The 20,745-nt window shown below is 45.9% G+C and overlaps 1 protein-coding gene across 2 annotated transcripts in view; it reads left to right on the top strand.

The window, feature by feature from the left end:
- SSH1 (slingshot protein phosphatase 1) overlaps positions 1-20,745 on the top strand; it is a 102,682-nt gene that overhangs the window by 52,574 nt on the left and 29,363 nt on the right. For both annotated transcript variants that reach the window (XM_021007977.2, XM_021007981.2), the window contains 7 exons: positions 2,664-2,728; positions 6,551-6,672; positions 12,188-12,256; positions 13,033-13,098; positions 15,250-15,444; positions 16,378-16,471; positions 20,526-20,654. In XM_021007977.2, coding sequence (XP_020863636.1) covers positions 2,664-2,728; positions 6,551-6,672; positions 12,188-12,256; positions 13,033-13,098; positions 15,250-15,444; positions 16,378-16,471; positions 20,526-20,654 — 740 coding nt within the window. The remainder of the gene's footprint in view (positions 1-2,663; positions 2,729-6,550; positions 6,673-12,187; positions 12,257-13,032; positions 13,099-15,249; positions 15,445-16,377; positions 16,472-20,525; positions 20,655-20,745) is intronic.

The raw sequence follows: 20,745 nt of genomic DNA, 5'->3' as shown, positions 1-20,745 counted from the left end.
GGCGCCTCCTAGCATCCCATTAGAGATACAAAGACAAAACTAAAAGGAACCCCAGCCTTGGGGGAGCTGACTTTCTTCTTGGGGCATACAGCCTATAAACACAGGATAGAATCATAGATTTACAATTAGCAGGAAACCTAGGGCCATCAAGTCCAATCCCCTCTTTTTGGGGAAACTGAGGCCCAAAAACTTGAATGGCATGCCCAGGGTTACAAAAGTCAAGATTCCAGCTGAGGTCCTGCTCTGATAAGGAGGGAGAAAGTGACCAGAGCAATCAGGGAGGACTCCCTGTAGGAGGCAGCACGTGTGTGCCAAGCCTTGGAGGAAGCTGGGGAGATTCTCAGAGGAAGAGCATTCCAGGAGGGGATGCATGGCAGGCCGCTGTTATTAAGATGAATGAAACAGTATCTGTAGGCCGTCTGATACATGGTGGGCCCTCTATAGATTTATGTTACATAACCTCAGCTGGGTCCTCAGTGCTGCTCAGCAGTCCTACTACTCTGCCTTTCTTATCATCTCACTCTTTCACTCTCTATAGTGGGTCTTCCAAACCTCCCATGAGTCCCCCCTCCCTTTACCCTCTCAATTAGTACCTGTTGCCTCTTATTTTACCAGAAAAAAATAAGCATTTGCCGTGAACTCCCTCTTTTCCCCTCTTCCTCATCTCCTATCAATTATCTGCCACCATCTCCTCCACCCCATGTCACATGATGAGATGGCCTTACCCTTTAACAAGGCTAACTCCTCTACTCGTTCAAGTGACTCCATTCTATCCTGTCTCCTCCAACAGATTGCCCCCTCTGTCTTCCACACTCTCACTTATTTTCATTCTCTCTCTCTCTGCTGCCTACTGCCTACAAACGTGCCCATGTCTCCTCCATCCTCAAAAAACCCTCACTTGATTCTTTTATACCTGATAACTATTGTCCTATGGCTTTATAGCTAAACTCCTCAAAATGGCTCTCTATAATAGGAGCCTCCATTCTCTCTCTCTCTCTCTCTCTCTCTCTCTCTCTCTCTCTCTCTCTCTCTCTCTCTCTCTCCCTCTCTCTCCCTCCTCTCCCCCCCCCTTAACCCCTTAAATTCTGGTTTTGACTTCATATTTCCACTGAAACTGCTTTCTCAAAGTTACCAATGATCTCTTAGTGGCCAAATCCAATGGCCTTTTCTCAATCATCATTCTCCTTGACCTCTGCAGCCTTTGAAACTGTTGATCACTCTTCCTTAATGCTCTTTTTTCTCTAAGTTTTCAGGGCACTTCTGTCCTGGTTTTCCTCCTCCCTCTCTGACTGCTCCTTCTCAGTCTCCTTTGCTGGATCCTCCTCCAGATCATGTCCTCTAACCATAGGTGTCCTTCAAGGGTCTGTCCCAGGCCCTCTTCTTATCTCCCTCTATACTACTTTACTTGGTGATCTCATCAGTTCCCATGAATTGAATTACCATCTCTATTCTGATGATTCTCAAATCTCCCTTTCCTGTCCCAGTTTCTCTGCTGACCTTCAGTCTCGCATCTACAGTGGCCTTTCAGGTGTTTCAAACTAGATGTCCAGTAGACGCTTAAACTTGACACATCCAAAGCAGAACTTATTCTCTTCCACCCAAACCCTCCCTTTCCTATCTTCCTTATTACTATCGAGGGTACCACCATCCTTTCAATTCCTCAGGCTCCCAACCTAGGAGACATCCTGGATTCCTCATTCTCTCTCATCCCCATATCCAATCTTTTGCCAAGGCCTGTTAATTTCACCTGTGCAGCACCTCTTGTCAATCAGAATCTCTCATCAATTTCACCTTTGCGGCATCTCTTGTCAATTTCACCTGTGCAGTATCCCTGGTCAATCAGCATCTCTCATCAGTTTCACCTGTGCAGCATCTCTCTAACATACACCCTTCTCTCCTCTGAGCTGCCCTCACTCTGGTGTAGGCTTTCATCACCTCACATCTGGATTATTGTAACAGCAGCTAGGGGGTCTGCCTGCTTCCCTCGAGTCTCTCCCCACTCCAATTCTGAAATCCAATGAAAATTCTGAGAAGGGTATTTGACTTCTCTCTGGAAAGATGTGATGATGGGGCAGCTAGGTGGCACAGTGGATAGAGTACCGGCCCTGAAGTCAGGAGGACCTGACTTCAAATCTGGCCGCAGACCAAACACTTGACACTTACTAGCTGTGTGACCCTGGGCAAGTCACTTAACCCCAATTGCCAAAAAAAAAAAAGAAAGATGTGATGAGTATGGGGGCCCAGTGTTTAGACATTAAGGAAAGCTTCAGAGAGGGGAATGGTACTCCTAAGGTGAGCCTTGAAGTATAGGAAGAATTTAAACAGGTGAGGCCTCAATGATGTAGTGGAAAGAGTGCTGAATTTGGAATCAGGAGACCTAGGTATGGATCCCAGCTCTGCCCCTTACTGGCTCCAGTGTGAGCCCCAGCTTCCTCATCTATAAAACAATGATAGTAACACCATCTGTACCCTACCTCCCAGGGTTGTGAAAAGTGTTTTGTTAAAATGTAAGTTCATTAGAATCTCAGTAACAGGTAGAAATGGTTGGGGGGTGGAGGGGATAGGTTGGCATTTCAGGTCTGGGGGTTGGCCATGAGATCATTCTCTTATCTGTGGCCCATGACTTTCTATCTTTCTAAACCCTCTTTCTGTGGGTCCCATAGGTGACTTGCCCCAACATCTTCAAGTAATGATCAACCTTCTTCGTTGTGAAGATAGAATCAAACTGGTAAGAAGACGTAATTGGGTGGTGAGCAGAGGTCCCAGATTGACAGGATTCCTTGCAGCTGAGTCCTTGGTGGGGGATGTTGGTCTGAGCCATTGAGGGACACAAGCCTTAACCCACAGAGAGATTTCCCTTCACAAAAACTGATCACTTGTCATTTGGGTCCATTTCTTTTGCTAAACTGTTTTCTTTTCTTCTTTGCTATAAGGAAAGTCTCATTGGGGGAGTGGGAGGTGGGTTGTCCACAAATGGCTGAAGTGAAAACAAAAAGATATCAAATAAAAATTAAGTTAAATTAAAAGCTGGTCAAAGTGGGAATTTACCCATTTTGATGGGAAAGGAGCTGAAATGAATGAATGGCTAAGACAGATGGGTGGATGGATGGATAAGCTGAATAGATAACTAGATGGATGGATGAATAAATGAGTGGATGAATAAGATGGATGGATAAATAGATGGTCAGATGAATGCATGAATGGATAAGATAGATGGATGGATAGACAGATGGCCAAATCAGATGGATAGATGGATGAGATGGCTGACTAGTTGGATGAGTGGGTGAATGGTTGAAATAGCATTTATTAATGACTTACTACATATTAAGCACATTGTTAAATGCTGTGATTTCAGACAGGAAAAAAAACCCCCAAACATTCCCTTTCTCAAGGTGCTCATACTCTAACAGAGAGAGAATCAACATGTAAGGGAAGTTCTGATGAAAAGATGGCAAGATCCCAAGGCCCTGATTAAGCGTCCATGAGGGAGATAGCAGGACCCAGGAACTCTTTGTGTGTGTTGGGATTCCTGCTCTGCTGTATAGAGAACCTAAAGGGGATTGGCCTGCCACCTTGGGAAAGGGAGAGTGGGCCCAAGATTTGGAATGGAGCAAGGATTCTGGGGTCCTTCTGACAGTGGTAAGGAATATGGATATCAATGTCCAACCAGAAGGAAAGGGGGAATTGACAGGAAGTTTTGAGATGGGGTCTTGGAACCCTGGGGAAGTGAGAGGACAGTGCTGCTTGATGCCAGACTCTAGTTGGGCCTTCCATGTGCCCCTGTATGAGTTCTAGAATAGCTCAGGGCAGAGAAAGAGAACCTCAGTGATGTCATCCTGAGCACTTTTACACGAAGACTCAGTAGGAACAGCTGAAAGAACATGTTGACACTCCTGAGAATGATGCAGAACAAGCTGGAACGGTGATCATAGAACCTAAGAAATGAGAGGGGCCTTAGAACAGGGAAGGTCAGAGCTGGGAGGGGACTTAGAACAGGGAATGTCAGAGCTGCGAGGGGCCTTAGAACAGGGAATGTCAGAGCTGGAAGGGCCCTTAGAACAGGGAATGTCAGAGCTGGGAGGGGACTTAGAACAGGGAAGGTCAGAGCTGGGAGGGGCCTTAGAACAGGGAAGGTCAGAGCTGGGAGGGCGCTTAGAACAGGGAAGGTCAGAGCTGGGAGGGTGCTTAGAACAGGGAAGGTCAGAATTGGGAGGGCCCTTAGAACAGGGAATGTCAGAGCTGCGAGGTACCTTAGAACAGGGAATGTCAGAGCTGGGAGGGCGCTTAGAACAGGGAATGTCAGAGCTGGAAGGGCCCTTAGAACAGGGACTGTCAGAGCTGGGAGGGGACTTAGAACAGGGAATGTCAGAGCTGGAAGGGCCCTTAGAACAGGGACTGTCAGAGCTGGGAGGGGCCTTAGAACAGGGAAGGTCAGAGCTGGGAGGGGCCTTAGAACAGGGAAGGTCAGAGCTGGGAGGGCGCTTAGAACAGGGAAGGTCAGAGCTGGGAGGGGCCTTAGAACAGGGAGTGTTAGAGCTGGGAGGGGCCTTAGAACAGGGAAGGTCAGAGCTGGGAGGGTGCTTAGAACAGGGAAGGTCAGAGCTGGGAGGGGCCTTAGAACAGGGAAGGTCAGAGCTGGGAGGGGCCTTAGAACAGGGAACTGGGAGGCAGAGAGTTTTGCGATTGAAAGGAATCTTAGAAATTCTGTACTCCAGAATTTTCCAAATTGTTTTCCTTGGAACTCAGGTGTTTTTGCTTTGTGAAGAAATTTGGACATTAGCATTATTTTCCTGACTAAAATGCTGAATTTGAAATTATATCCGTACCATTCAACATTGTTGCCGTATTTCTCCCCTTACCAAAGAGGTCAAATGCTGGCTGACTAAGATGGTTTTTTATGCTCTTTTATTTGCTTCATTGTTTACTTGTTAAACTTTTCTACCCTATTGTGTCAGTGTCCTTTCATTTATCCATTTCCCATTTTTTGTCACCAGTAACTTTAAATAGGTCAAGCTGCAGTCACTTAGATTGAATGCTATAAAGTAGGCTTAGCTTGCGATTTTTTGGTCTCGAACCCCTTTAATTTATGCTTTCAAGGCACCCTAGACCATTGTTTATCAGACTGCTAGGTAGCTCACTGAATAACACACTGGTCCTGGGTTCAGGAAGACCTGTGTTCTAATCCCAGCTCAGATAAGTACTAGTTGTGTGACCCTGCATAATTCATTTAACTTCTTTTTGCTTCAGTTTCCTCATCTGTAAAATGGGGATAATAATAGTAATAATAATAGCCCCTACCTCCCAGGATTGTTGTGAGAATCAAATGAGATTATCTTTGTTAAGTACTTAGCACAGTGCCTGGCACAAAATACATGCTCAATTAAAATGCTTGTCCCCTTTCCCTCCTTCCATCAGTTTACTTCAACCATAAAAATGTTTGGTGGCCAAATTATTCTGGGAAACGTTGCTCTGATCCAGATCTCTTTATTTTGTAGGTGGGTAAACTGAGGCCCAAAGAGTAAAAAGTAAATCGCCCAAGTTTAGATAAGATGTTAGTAGCAGAGCCAAGTCTGCATCCTAGGATTTCTGATTCCCTGTTTACTTCTTTCTTATTTTTAAACTGTATTTAATTATGATCTCCACTCTTTAAATTTCGTATGAATTTCCAATTTCCAAATCTATGAAAGGAAAAAAAGAGAGAAACAAAGCCAAGTTTGTCCATTTTCCCCAAGAGCCTGGCAAGGAACTTTGCTTATTCTGGAGATCTGAATAATGGTGGGTGGGTGGGTGAGGGGGTGGATGTGTGGGTGGATGGAAGGAAGGGTGGGTGAATGGTAGGATGGATGGGGGATGGATTGGTGGATAGATGAGTGGATAGAAAAGTGTATGGATAGATGGATGGACGGATGGATGAATACATAGATGGATGGGTAGATAAATAAATGAATTTTCCTAATTCCATATGATAACATTTTGCAGAAGGAAATGACATCCCCTAGTTGTTAGTGATTCCCTATTCCTCAAATAATTGTGTCTGTATTTATAGGATAGGAGACCTAGAACTGGACAGGAACTCAGAGGTTATGTAGTACAAATCTCTCATTTTGCAGATGAGGGAAACTGAGGCTTAGAGATATTAAATGAGTTACTCAAGAGTTACCCAGTTAATAGATGTAAAAGGCATGATTTGAACCCTAGTTAGAAGCAGTGGCTTTTTCCAGCAAACCATATTGTTTCCTGTCTTATCTTATTCATTTTATGCCTTCCTACTAGGGTGTAAGTTTCTTGAGGGCAGGGATTGCTTTGGTTATGTCTTGGTGTCCCCAGCCCCAAACATAGTCAGCATTTAATAAATTCTAATTAAATTGAATGTTGTATGTTGCAGACTCTAGTAAAATGTAAACTCCCAGAGAGCAGGGATTTTCTTCCTTTTGTCCATGTATTCCCAGCTCCTAGCAGAGTGCTTGGCTTAGTAAATACTTACTGGATTGGTTTGCTTCATATCTCAGGCCTGTCCAAAAGACATGATTGCATCATTACTTCCTTGCAGGCGGTACGCCTGGAGAGTGTGTGGACGGACCGCGTCAGGTACATGGTAGTGGTGTACAGCAGCGGGCGACAGGACACGGAAGAGAATGTCCTGCTGGGAGTGGACTTTTCCAGCAAGGAGAGGTGTGTTTGGTTGGAGGTGGGGGGGGGGAGCAGGCAGTTTGGAGGGGAAAATTCAAAAGCAAGGTTTGAGTATTTTTAGCAGGAGCTCTGTGCACTATGGCGCCACCTAGTGGCCAGATGTGAATGTTAATTATTACTACTGTTAGCTAATGAAGATGCAAAGGTAAGTCGGAGCCACATATGCCTGGTGGAAGAGTCTTTAGTAATAAGGAGTCTCTGGAGTTTACTGAGCTGGGCAGTGACAAAATCAGATGTGTGTTTGAGCAATGTCCCTGTGGCACACTTCATGATCCCTTTTGGGGTTTTCTTGGCAGAGATAATGGAGTGGTTTGCTGTTTCCTTCTCCAGCTCATTTGACAGATGAGGAAACTGAGGCAGAGTGAAGTGACTTGCCCAGGGTCACACGGCTAGTAAGTGTCTAAGGCCAGTTTTGAGCCCAGGAAGAGGAATCTTCCTGACTCCACACCCAGTGGTCTATCCGCTGCACCACCTAGCTGCCCTTTAGCTAATCCTTCTAAACATCTCTTTAAAAACTGCATTTGGAGTTAGAGGACCTGTGTTCCAATCCTACCTCTGCTATCCCTTTGAATAAATCATGGTGCCTCAGTTTCCTCAACTATAAAAGGAGAGTTGCATTTAATGATCCCCTGGGTCCCTTCTCGCTCCAGATCCGGGATCCCTTGGATTCTTCTCTTATTTCTCTCCCCTACACACCCAGTTCCTTTAGCTGATCTTTGGGTGGCATGAATTCTAATCCCCTCGGCTTTCTGGGGAGGCAGTGTGGGTACAGTGTGGAGAGACCTAAAGTTGAAATCGCAAGACCTGAGTTCAGATCTCAATCTGCCATTTACTACCTGTCTGACCTTGACACATCCCTTCTCAATTTCCTCAGCTGTAAAATAAAAAGCAATAATAATTAATCATATAATAACTTTGTAAGGATCACATGGGTGTGAGATACTTTGAGTTTGACTGTGAATGTCACAGGATTTAGAACTGAAAAGGACAGGTCTCTTAGCCTCTTTCCAGACTCAGTTTCTCCTCTGTAAAATGAGGAGTCTGGATTCTGATCTCTGAGCTCCCTAGTCTCAACTCCAGTGAAAGGGATGGGGGGAGGGGGAATACTGTTGAATAAAAATGCAAAGAAAGCCAGTTTTCTAAGGCCCCCTCTGAACTCTGACCCACCTGGATTTGAACCCCAGCTTGGCCGCTGTGTGACCGTGGGCAGGCCCTCTCTGGGCCTCAGTTTCCTCACTTGTAAAAGGAGATGAGTTGGACCTCTCCTAAGCCCCCTCTGGCTTGACTCTAAATGCTGTGATTTTATTCATCTCCTGATCCTTCAGGATGTTGAGGCTGAAGTTCTGTCTCCCAGCTGAGAGTGTCCGGTTGTCTTGGACTCTGGCTGTGGCAGGCAGGGAGTCGCTGGGAGTCTGAGCTCCCTGGCAGGTAGCTGGGAGCCAGATTTCAGTCTCACTTGGCCCCGGGGCACCTTCTCTGTGCTGGTGGAAAGTGATTCTCTGGGGAGCCCATTAAAAGGTAACCAGGATAGAAGACCCAGAGGCCGTCGGGCTGGCAGCGCTGCTCCCTGGCATGGCCACAGAGCTCTCTTAGAAGCCTAGTTTTTCCACGTCCAAACAATTTTCATCATCAACTGAGAAGGCTTGATGATTTAGAAAACAGCAACAAAAATAACAAAAGGCCCTGCAGGTAGCACTGGACCCTGCCACATCTGGGTTTTATTTCCTCAAAGGTTAAGAGACTCCTTATGGGACAGCAAAACAAAACCAGGCCGGGCTAGGGCTTTTTAAAAGAGCTGGAGTGTCCAGACAGGGCCCCAGGGTCCTGAGCAGGGCTAGGCCATGTGCCAAGGGGCCCTGCTGAGGCTGCCGGACCCTGTAGTACTTACCCCGATGTAGGACCCCTCCTGAAATTGGAACCTGGGGCCACGGCTGACGTGGCCCAAGCTGCCTCTGTCCAGGGTTTCCAGTGTGCCAGCCTTGGGGTACAGAACAGTCGTCTCAGTTCAGGGTCTCTGAGCTGGGGGGAGGGGAAGGAAATAAGCATTTATGTGGCACCTACTGTGTACCAGGCACTGTGCTAAGCATTTTTTTTACAGATATTATCTCCTTGGATCCTTACAACAGCCCTGGGAAGTAGGTGCTACTGTAATCCTGATTTTATATATAGGAAACTGAGGCAAACAGAGGTTAAATGACTTGCCCAAGGTCACAGAGCTAATACATGTCTGAGGTTGGATTTGAATTCAGGGCTGCCTGACTCCCAGGTCCATTGCTATAGCAACTGTGCCACCATTATGTCTGAGCTGGGAGGGGCCTTAGAACAGGGGATGTCTGAGCTGGGAGGGGCCTTAGAACAGGGGATGTCAGAGCTGGGAGGGGCCTCAGAACAGGGAATGTCTGAGCTGGGAGGGGCCTTAGAATAGGGAATGTCTGAGCTGGGAGGGGCCTTAGAACAGGGAATGTCTGAGCTGGGAGGGGTCTCAGAACAGGGAATGTCAGGGCTCAGAGAGACCTTAGAACAGGGACAGTTCTGAGTTGGGTTCAAATCCTGTCTCTGACACTTCCTAGCTATGTGATCAGAAGCATATTATTTAATCCTCCTGAGCCTCAGTTTCCTCATCTATAAAATGAAGGGGTTGGACTTGGCCCCTGAGGTCCCTTCTGTCTCTAAATTTAGGATCTTAACAATGAAATTACTTTATCCATAAGTCGACAAGCATTTATTAAACTCCTCCTGTATGCCAGGTAACAGGTTTGTTGCTGGAGAAACAAAACAAAAGTGAAGCCGTTCCTGCCCTCAGGATGCTTACATTCTCTCATGGGAGACAACATACACACATATAAACATATGCGTAGTATACATGAAAAAAATACCCAGTGGGTTTTTTAGCCTGGCTGCACTAGCAGCTGTGAGTAATTGTGAAAGTCCTTCTGTAGGAGGTGAAGTTGGAGCTAAGCTTTGAAGGAAACTAGAGATTGTAAAAAGAGAAGATGAGGAGGAAGTGCATTCCAGGCAGGTGGGACTGCCTGGGCAACAGCCCAGTGATGAGAGATGAGCTGTCATGTGTGAAGAACAACAAGAAAGCTCCTTCTTCTGGACGGTTTTTTGTTCAATTGGTTTTCAGTCATGTTGATTCTTTGTGACCCTATTTGGGACTTTCCTGGCAGAGATACTAGAATGGTTTGCCATTTCCTTCTCTAGCTCCTTTGACAGATGAGGAAACTGAGGCAAACAGGGTGAAGTGACTTGCCCAGAGTCACATGGCTAGGAAGTGTCTGGGGCTGGATTTGAATTCAGGAAGAGGAATCTTCCCCCTCTAGCTCTATCCGCTGTGCCACCTAGCTGCCCCTTCTGTACTGTAAAGAGGAGTAATTTAATAAGCCTGGAAATGCGCACCGCAGCCAGGTGGTAGAGGGCTTTACAGGCCAAACAGAAAATCGTATATTTGGCCCTAGAGGTAATAGGGAGCCATCTGAGTTTATTCAGTAAGGTGGTGACATCACAAGATAGGGCTTTGGGAAAATCACTTTGGCAACTGTGGAGGATACCTCTGAGAGCAGCCAGTGTTAAGACCAATTAAGGGACTGTTCCAATTGGGTCCTGACTTAGGTTGGTAGCTCTCTGTGATTAGAGAAAGGAACGCGCGTGAGAGATGTTGTCAAGACAGAAACAACCTGACTTGGCATCGATTGCTTAGGCAGGTGACTGGGAGGGAAGAGGTGAGATTGTGAGCCTGGGGACCAGAAGGTTGGTCGGACCTTCCACAGAAATGGGAACCGCATGTAGAGCCTATATCAGATTGCTCACCATCTTGGGGAAGGAAGTGGAGCGGGAGGGGGAGAAAAATTTAAAACTCAAAAGCTGTGAGTGTTGTGACGTGATTGTTGATAAATCAAAATAAATTAATAATTAAAAAAAAAACAAATGGGAACCGAGGGGCCGCTGTGGACAGAGAGATAAGGAGTTCCGGCATGGACATGTGGAATCTGGGGTGTCTATGGGACATCCACTTGGAAATGTCTAATCGGTGTTTGGAAATGGAGGAAGGGAACTCCACAGAGGGTTGGATGTGAAATCTGGGCATCGTGTAGAGATGATAATGGGAGCGAGATGAAATCACCAAGTGTAGAGAGAGAAGAGAGGAGATGAGGGCAAGGGAGGGCGGATGAGAGGAAAGAGAAGGAGAAGAGAGGAGAGTTTGGCCTCTAGAGTAGAGGCGTCAAACTCCCGTGGGCCACAACACTCGCTGTAATTGGGAGATATTTGACAAAATAAATAAAAATGCAATAGAACACAGATAATGTTAACATGTAGCTTTCTAAGCAGATGTGTAGTTGGCAGGGACCTCATGTAGGGCTTCTTTCTCCCTCTCCCCATTTCTATTTGATTTTGACGCCACCGTTTTAAAGCACAGAAATTTCAGATCTAGCAGGTGTATTAGAAACAATTTACACTTTATTTCGACCGTCTCATCTTGATGAGGCTCCTGCCAGAATCAGTGCTGACTTGCTCTCACTGCATTGGGTATAATAAAGTCCTTTGTCACAGGCCCCTGTTTCTTTTCATCCCTCGAAGTGGGGTATCTGTCACAAAGCCCCCTTGTGGCTTTGGTATTGTAGCCTCCACAGTGGGAGGGACTTCGGACATATTCAGTCCAACCCATCCCTGGACAAAGTGTCCCACAGATGGGCATCCTGACCCTGCTTAGAAACCTCCAGCTTGGGGCAGCCTCCTACAAATCAAGGCAGTCCTCCCCTCTTAGAAAGCTTCCATCAAGCCTAAGTTAGACTCCTTGGCGCTCCTCCTGGGGCCAAACCCTTCTCTGGGATAGCCGTTCACATCAAAGGGAGAGCTTGGCCCTGTGGAAGGAAGGCAGGATTGAAAGTCCCAGGATTGCAGGTCTAGGAGACCAAGTCACTGTAAAGGTGAGGAAACTGAGTCACAGCAAAGTCCAGTGACTTTCCCAAGGTCACATAGGTGGTAACAGTCAGATGTCAGATCTTTAGCCTCCAGACCCTGTCCCTAGCTGTGCCACATACTGCCTGTATGTTCTAGGGTAAGTCACCTTAATTCTCTGGGTCTCAGTTTTATTTTCTAGAAAGTGGTAGGGTTGGATTAGATGACCTCTAAGGTCCCTTTCTGTTCTAAATCTGTGATATTATGATTTCTGTGGGCCTCAGTTTCCTGTCCTGTAAAATGGACCTCTAAAGTCCCTTTCAGTTCTACACCTATGATCTTTTATTTCTCTGGGCCTCAGTTTCCCTCTGATGTAAAATGGGGGTGGGGAATAATAAATGTCCCTGAGGTCTCTTCTGCTTCTCGTCTGGTTCTTGGCCTTTCCCTTGGTGGTTCCATCCCAAGTCATTGGGACGGTTGGATGTGTTATTCTTTTTCCGATATGAACATGGAGGGCTGGTTGGGGGGCTGGGGTGCAGCAAGGGTGCAAGGGCGTGAGACCCTCTGTAAGCTCTTGTCTGCCTCCTCTTCCCCACAGCACGAGCTGTACCATCGGGATGGTCCTTCGTCTGTGGAGTGACACCAAGATACACCTCGATGGAGATGGGTGAGTGGGGCTGAAAATGGCTCCTTTGAGAAGAGGGCTGGAGGAAGACCCTGTCACCTCTCATTCCGTCCCCTGCAGGAAAGGCCTCCAGCTTGGGACAGCCCACCACTGACCAAGGCAGTGAATGATGTAACCATCATTCACTGGGGCAGAAGTGTGTTGAGGGGAGTGAGCCAGGGTTCCTTCTTGGACCCTTATGGAAGGAGGTTCAGTTACTGAAGAACTTCAATAGGAAATGGAGCCTAAAGGCACAGCCTGGTGGGTTTTCAGAATGAGACCATTGTTAAAATGAGGAAGGGAAGGCGGGAAGGGAAAGAGGATGAGTAGAGTCACAGCATGTTAGGATTAGAAGGAACCTTGGAAGAGTTGGCACAGAGCCTCAGAGCCCAGAGGGGCCTTAGAACAGGAGATGTCAGAGCTGGGAGGGGCCTGAAAACAAGGAATGTCAGAGCTGGGAGGGCCTTAGAACAGGGGATGTCAGTGCCCAGAGGGGCTTTAGGACAGGGGATATCAGAGCTGGGAGGGGCCTGAGAACAAGGAATGTCAGAGGTGGGAGGGGCCTGAGAACAGGGAATGTCAGAGCTTCTGTTCTACTCTACCACTCTGCAGTTCTATCCATTCCCAGAGCACTAGAGGGCTCCCCCTTGTGGCCACACCTCTGGCACTGCCCCAGCCCAGCATCAGACATGTGTCGCCCTGTCCCAGTCCCAGCCTGTTTGTTTAGGGAGTGTGATTTCTCACATAGAGCAAGTTTATTTTTTCTTTCTTTTTCTCAGTGGATTCAGTGTGAGCACAGCAGGAAGAATGCATGTCTTTAAGCCGGTGTCTGTCCAGGCCATGTGGTAAGTGTCGATGCACATTCTCATGGGCTGATGGCAGAAACGGGGGAAGAAGCGTCATTTACCACCCCCACCCCATCCCCTAGGCTGCCTTAGCTCTCCTGGGTGGACATCGATGGGCAAGGTGTCAGTCCAGCAAGCTAGACTTTGCTCGGTGGTTTTTCTTCAGTGCCCATTAGAGGTTTTCCTTTTCAGGCACCCGGTGGCATCCTATAAGACGTGAGCTGGGAGGGGCCTCAGAACAAAGAATGTCAAAGCTGGAGGGGCCTTAGAACAGAGAATATCAGAGCAGAGAGGGACCTTAGAACAGGGATGTCAGGGCTGGGAGGAGCCTGAGAACAGGGATGTCAGGGCTGGGAGGGGCCTTAGAACAGGGAATGTCAGGGTGGGAGGGGCCTGAGAACAGGGATGTCAGGGCTAGGAGGGACCTTAGAACAGGGGATGTCAGGGTGGGAGGGGCCTGAGAACAGGGATGTCAGGGCTGGGAGGGGCCTTAGAACAGGGATGTCAAGGTTGGGAGGAGCCTTACTGTGTGTTATTTCTAGAAATGAACTTTTAAAGTGTGTCTAGTCCAGCCATCATTTTCACAAAGAGAAAAGGAGGCTTAGAGCAGTGAACGGATCTATGTCATCTGCATTAGGAAGACCTGATTTCAAATCCTGTCTCAGACGCTTACTGCAGTATGACCCTGGACAAGTCACTCCATACTGTCAGCCTCAGTTTCCTCATCTGTACAGTGAAACAACTTAGATGGCTTTTGAGGTCTTTTTTTAGCTCTATATGTATGATCCAGTTAAAGTGAGATGCTCAGGAAGGGTGGGAGTGTTCCAGAGTCACATGCATACTGAGTCCACCTTCAGAGCGTCCACAGGCCTACATGTGGCCGCAGTGGGTTTTATGGCTGAGTCCAGGAGATCCAGCCCATTTCTGTCCCTACTCCAATGTCACATTCTTATGTTCTTAGTGTCATATTCAGCACGCCCACTTGGGAAGTTCCAGGTGCTGAGGTTTCCGAGCCTCCCTGCATATGTGAGACCAAAGTGACCAAATCAGCCCTTTAGCTTTTCAGCGTGGTTCCACCCCACCCCCAACCCTGACAGCCTCCCCGTCTTTGGTCCCAGCCTGTGTCCCTCCAGGGCTTGCTCACTTCGGTCTAAGTGGCAGCAGGCTTAGGTTAGGAATCCATCATGGCAACCCTGTTGGGTTAATGTGTTCACAATAATGGCAACTTCAGAAGTCACTCTGACTCGTGGAGTTTTTCTAAGGTAAACCATGGCATGAAAAAAGAGAAAAGAATCATAAGTCAGGATCCTATTCTGAGAGACAGTTTGCTCATCTATCAGATGAGAATAATATACCCATTTCACAGGGCTGTGGACAGGAAGCTTGAAGCGTCTTAGAAATATAAAGCAGGATTCAAGTGGGATGGGACTGTCCCACTGCGTTCTGGGGCATGAGGTCAGCGTGGTGTAGGGGCACGAGCCTTGGGTTTGGGGCTGAGATGGGGCCAGGCTGCTGTTTACTGCCTCAAGGACCGTGGGTGCGTGATTACCCTGTTTGGGCCTCTGTACAGTGAGGGGCTTGGGCCAGATGACCTCTAAGGTCCCTTGCACCTCTCAGCCTATGCTCCTATAATCCTAAATCACTTTGAACCCCCTGGGCTTCAGTTTCCTCCTCTGTAAAATGAGCTGAAGAAGGAAATGGCAAACCAGTCCAGTCTCTTTGCCAAGAAAACCCCAAATGGGGTCGCAATTGAACATGGGCCGACCAGCAACCAAAGCTCCGTGAAGGGAGGGATGGTGTCATGTTTGTCTTTGCATCCCCAGTGCTTAGCACAGGGCATTGCACATAATTGGTTCTTTATTTTATTTTTTGCAAGGCAATCAGGGTTAAGTGACTTGTCCAGAGTCACACAGCTAGTAAGTGTCAAGTGTCTGGGGCTGGATTTGAACTCAGGTCCTCCCGACTCCAGGGCCAGTGCTCTATCCACCACGTCACCGAGCTGCCCCAACATAATCGGTTCTTAATAAATGTTTCTTGGGCTGAAAGAAGCCAAATCTCCATCGCTCGTCCATCTTTCCTGCCCTTGCAAAGATACCCCCAGCAGCCCTTGACCATTGCTAGGTCTTGTCTTCTATCTTTCCCCACCTGCAGGTCTGCCCTCCAGATTCTGCACAAGGCTTGTGAGGTGGCCCGGAGATACAACTACTTCCCTGGAGGCATGGCCCTGGTGTGGGCCACCTACTACGAGAGCTGTATCGGCTCCGATCAGAGCTGCATCAATGAGTGGAATGCCATGCAGGACCTGGAGTCCACGAGGCCGGACTCCCCGGCCCTCTTTGTGGACAAGTAGGTGCCAAGGTTTCCCCTTACCCTCCCTCCAAGCCAGCCGGGTGTTCCCACCACATCCCTCATCCCTCCCTTCTCGGAAGAGGAATCCACTCTCTAGCTAGAATGGGGAATGTCGAGTTTTAGATCTAGACAGGACCTTAGAATTTATTAAATCTATAAGAATATCAGTCCCGGAAATGAGTCCAGAAAGAGAACACAACATTAATGCTGGGAGGGGCCTTAGAACAGGGAATGCCAGGGCTGGGAGGGGCCCTTAGAACAGGGAATGCCAGGGCTGGGAGGGGCCCTTAGAACAGGGAATGCCAGGGCTGGGAGGGGCCCTTAGAACAGGGAATGCCAGGGCTGGGAAGGACCTTAGAACAGGGAATGTCAGCTGGGAAGGTTTTTAAAGGTCACTTATCCCTGTTCTCTCGCTTAAGCGGCAGAACTGGGAAGAGCAAAGGGCAGTGATTTGCCCAGGGGCACACAGGTGCTTAGTGGCAGAGCTGAGTCCAGAATCTAAGTCTTCTGCCTCCCAGGCCAGTGCTTCCCAGACACCTTACTCTCCCAGCCCTACCTGGCAGCAGCCCTCAGCCTTGTATCTCTCAGCTGCTCCAACTTGCTTTTCCAAAAGAATCTCTCCTCCTGATTCCATCCCCAACTCGACCCGAGAGTGGCTGGCATCTTTGATTTGGATTCCAGGTTTCTTTTTTTTTGGTTCCCCATTCAGGGCCTCTCAGCTGTTCCCAATGTTTTTGAGGGACTTTCCAAAGACACAACCTACATTTTGACCTCTGCCCTGCTCTCTTCCTGTTAAAAAGTCCTGGCACCTCCAACCAAGGTGTCACAAGCAGGGACCATGGGCGCTCCCAGGAGGCTTTAGTCCAATACCTGCTTCCACAGTGCCCCCCCAAGATTCCTGGGATTTCCTCAGTATTCTTTCTCCCCCAGGCCAACAGAAGGGGAAAGAACAGAGCGCCTCATCAAAGCCAAGCTCCGAAGCATCATGATGAGTCAGGACTTGGAAAATGTGACCTCCAAAGAAGTAAGAGAATGAGCATTCCAGCTTGGGTCTCCATGGTGCCCCATTGTTCACAAATCTCTTTACAATTCAATCCCCATTTTACAGATGGAAAAACTGAGGCTTGGGCAGAGGATGTGACTAGCCTGATGTCACAATTAATAAATATAAGAGCTAGGTTTGTAGAAGCTGAGAAATTATTAAGCTTTAAAAGAAGAAAAAAAAAATTTACCAAGCTATCTTACCACAGAAGCCTTGAGAAAATTTTTATTCTGGTGTTATTTTTCCCTCTAAAATAAAAAAAAAATCACATAGGAATCCAAAAATAACAGCCTACAAAATTTTTTTTCCTGTGTGAAAATGGGTTTAATTTCCTTCAAATTTTTATATCTCCTCTTGCCCTAGACTGTATCTCACGCCTTTGGTCCCCATGGGTGATCATTTGTGGGCTTGAGAATATATTTGAAGCCTTAAATCATACTGTGACAACATGCTTTCAGTCACTTAGCTAGTGGAAATCCCCCCATTTTACAGATGGGGCACCCTCCATGAAATGAGGGGAGTGGACAAGATGGCCTGTAAAGCTACGATCTGCTTCTTTCATCAGCTCTCATGGTTTAGTTAGTATGACTCCCAGATACATCTATCTCTATCTGTCTAGCTAGCTATATGTATATATTCACTCACATGCATATGTGCATACATATATATGTACCTCTCTCTCTCTCTCTTCTCTCTTCCTCTCTCTTCCTTCTCCCTCTTCCTCCTCTCTCTCTCTCTCTCTCTCTCTCCTCTCTCTCTCTCTCTCTCTCTCTCTCTCTTCTCTCTCTCTCTCTGTCTCTTTCTCTTCCCCCCACCTCCATCTCTTACCTGCCCCACATTACCAGCTGGACATTTCAGCAGCCCTACAAACTCAGCAGGTCCACGATGGAGCTCCTCATCTTCCCCCCAGACCCTTGAATCCTCCAAACTTGTGTGTTTCTACCTATCAGAGGTGCCACCATGCTTCCAGTCGGCCAGATGCATGACGTCAGCGTGTACCTTATACCCTCCTTCTCTCCCCATCCACTCCATCCCTCGTTTGCCAGATCAGGCCATTTTTGCACCTCTTCTTTCCTTCCCTTGTCTCTACTAGTGGGGTTACATGGTGTTTGAGACAGTAAGCCTTGAATAAGCTTTTTTTTATTCTTTTTTTATTCTAAACCTAGTGCCCTCCTTCCCTAATTACCTCGCATTTTAATGGCCTTGAATTTATCATTTACTTTCTTTATATTTATTATATATTTATATATATTATATATAAATATATTTCTATATAATATTTATATTATGTATAAATATTATGAATGTAATACTTGTAATATATATTTACATTTCATCTTTGTACTTGTATCCCCTGATATAATATATAAGACTGTTAAGAGCAGGAATTGTTTCGTTCATTGTCTTTGCAGCCTTTCAAAGCCTGGCATCATAGTAGACATAGTAGGCACTTAAGTGCTTTTTGATAATTGATTTATGATCAAACGTTTATTCATAATAATGATATCATAATAAGAGCTGAAATTCATGGAGCTCCTTAAGATTTGCAAAGCACTTTACAAATATTCTCTCATTTGAGCATCACAGCAACCCTGGGAGGGAGATGCTATTATTATTATCCCCATTTTACAGAGGAAGAAACTGAGACAGACAGAAGTGAAATGGCTTGCCCAGAGGTACACAGCTAATGAGTGTCTGAGGGAGGTTTATAACTCAGGTCTTCTTGACTCTACTTGGCCACCTACCTGCCTCCTGTTATTAAGCACTTAATGTATGCCAGGGCAACTAGGTAGTGCAAAATAGATAGAGCACCAGGCCTGGAATCAGGAAGACTTGGCATTTACACCTAAAAAGTAATTGCCACATGCAAAATGTCCACAGCAGCTTATCTCTCCCTCTCTATCCACCTCTCTTTCTTTGCATTATTATAGAATGCTAAGGTATCTCAGTACTACAAATCAGTATATAAAACACTGATGTAGTACATATCATCATGTGTTTGTGTGTGTGTGTGTGTGTGTGTGTGTACGCGCGCGCGTGTATGTGTGTAGAGCAGATCACCTTTTTTGTATCATCACATACTCAGGGTATATTCCCAGTAACAAAGATTATTGAGTCCAAGGGTATTATTATTTTTATGGCTTACCTTCCAAAAAGAATCTTCTAATCCGTAATTCCACCAGCACTGTATGAGTTTCCCTACTTTTCCACAACATCCCTTCCCTCCAGCATTGAGTTGGGTCACTTTTACTTATTCTTGGGAATGTAATAGCTACAAAATGATACCTCTGTGTCATTTTCATTTTTATTTCTTCAGCCGCTAGTGAGATTGATCACTTACTTGGTCAGGTGTTTATTTTCAGTATTGTGTACTCTTTTCTAAATTTTCTGTTCATATCCTTTGACCATTTGATAACTGTGTGTTACCCTTGAAAATGTATCATTTCCTGATAAATTTGAGATATTAGGTTCTTATCTGTTATGATGATGCAATAATATTTTTAAAAATCACATTTTCCATGGTGCTATATACAAGGCTTACAAGCCTTTTCCCCCATAATATGCCTGACAGAAGCAGCATAAGAAATATTGCCTCCATTTTACATTTGAGGCTAAATGACTTGCCCAGAGTCACAGGGCTAGTAAATATTAGAACCAAGTCTTAGACCTAAGACTTCTGTTTCTTTAAAAAGAGTTTTGATTGAACATGTATGAGTCTTGGTACTATGGTAGATTGACTCCCATATATTTCCATTTTATAGCTATTTTGAAGGAGGCTTCTCTTTTTTTTTTCTTCCTGGGTTTTCCTACTGGTATATAGAAATGCTGTTGATTTTTTTTTGGGGGGGGGAGCATTATCCTACTTTGCTGGAATTATACATTTTTTTCTCAGTTACTTTCTCTGTTGATTCTCTGGAGTTCTCTAAGCGTAATGCATCATGTCATCAGCAAATAAGGATAATTTTGTCTCCTCTTTGCCTGTCTTTATCCTTTCATTTCTTTCCCTTATTGCGACTGCTACCATTTCGAGAACTGTATCAAATAACAGTGGGAAAGGGAAGAATCCTTGTTTTACTCCTGCATTCACTGAGAAATCCAGTTTTGTTTCTCTCTCACATCACGTTAGCTTTTTTATTTCAAATCTAGGGTCCTTTCCTCTGTATCTGGCATCCTCAGTGTCCCATAATTTGCTAAGCCATTTGAGTACATTTATGTTGTTTCTGGTTCTTTGCAATTATGTATTATGCATATTTTAATATCTGTACATATTGTACATATTAATGTGAATACTCTTACACATATTTAAATAGTTATCTTTTTTCCTGCTGATATATTCAATGTAGGTCCCTTGGTTTTTTGTTTTACTTTGAAGTTGTAGTGTGCAGGGTATCATGGTCCATGCCTGTAATCGCTGCACCTGGGATAGGCTGAGTCTGCAAGATCAATTGAGCCACAGTGAGCTAAGCCAATCAGATGTTCCCCCTGTCTGGCACCGATATGGGGAGCTCCTTGGAGCCAGGTACCACTAGGCTGCCGAAGGAGGGAAGAACCAGCTCAGGTGGAAAATAGTAGGTCAGAGTTTTCATGCCATTTGGTAGAGGGATCAGACCCATGAGTGGCTTCTGAACTTCCAGCCTGAGCGAGATACAGTTAAACAAAACCAGATGCAATGTGTCATAGTATATCAAGGTCTGTCTCTAGGTAAATAACTAGGTTCAAGTCAAGTCATTTAACTTCTCAATGACCCAGGCATTAGACTATAAATTGTAAGAGGTGCCATTCTGTCTACATGGAGGAAATTTCCCCACTAGGGATTCACTGCTGTCTTATAATCTCTGGTCTAGACCGAAACCCAAAACAACACAAAACTCATTTATAACTTCTGGTAGTACAGGCAATACTCTGATCCTCTCTGAGATGAAAAGAGGCACCACTTTTTTTTTTTAATGGGCTATGGCCTGTGCTATGGTTTTTTCCTTTGAGGAGAAAATTGTCTCTTAATAATCATTCTTCCTGACATTTCCCCACTCCACAGATACGCAATGAATTAGAGAAGCAGATGAATTGCAACCTGAAGGAATTCAAAGAATTCATTGACAATGAGATGCTTCTCATCCTGGGCCAGATGGACAAGCCCTCCCTCATCTTTGATCACCTCTATCTGGTAAGAGGCTCAGGCCCAGATTACGTGTGTGATCTTTTTATTATGATGATGATGATGATTTATAATATTATTATAATTATTATTTATTGTT

Source organism: Phascolarctos cinereus, unplaced genomic scaffold (genome assembly GCF_003287225.1).
Source record: "Phascolarctos cinereus isolate Bilbo 61053 unplaced genomic scaffold, phaCin_HiC Scaffold_4;HRSCAF=312, whole genome shotgun sequence".
NCBI lineage: Eukaryota > Metazoa > Chordata > Mammalia > Diprotodontia > Phascolarctidae > Phascolarctos > Phascolarctos cinereus.
The sequence above is the reverse complement of the archived record's forward strand: the minus strand, read 5'-3'. Positions and strand labels throughout refer to the sequence as shown.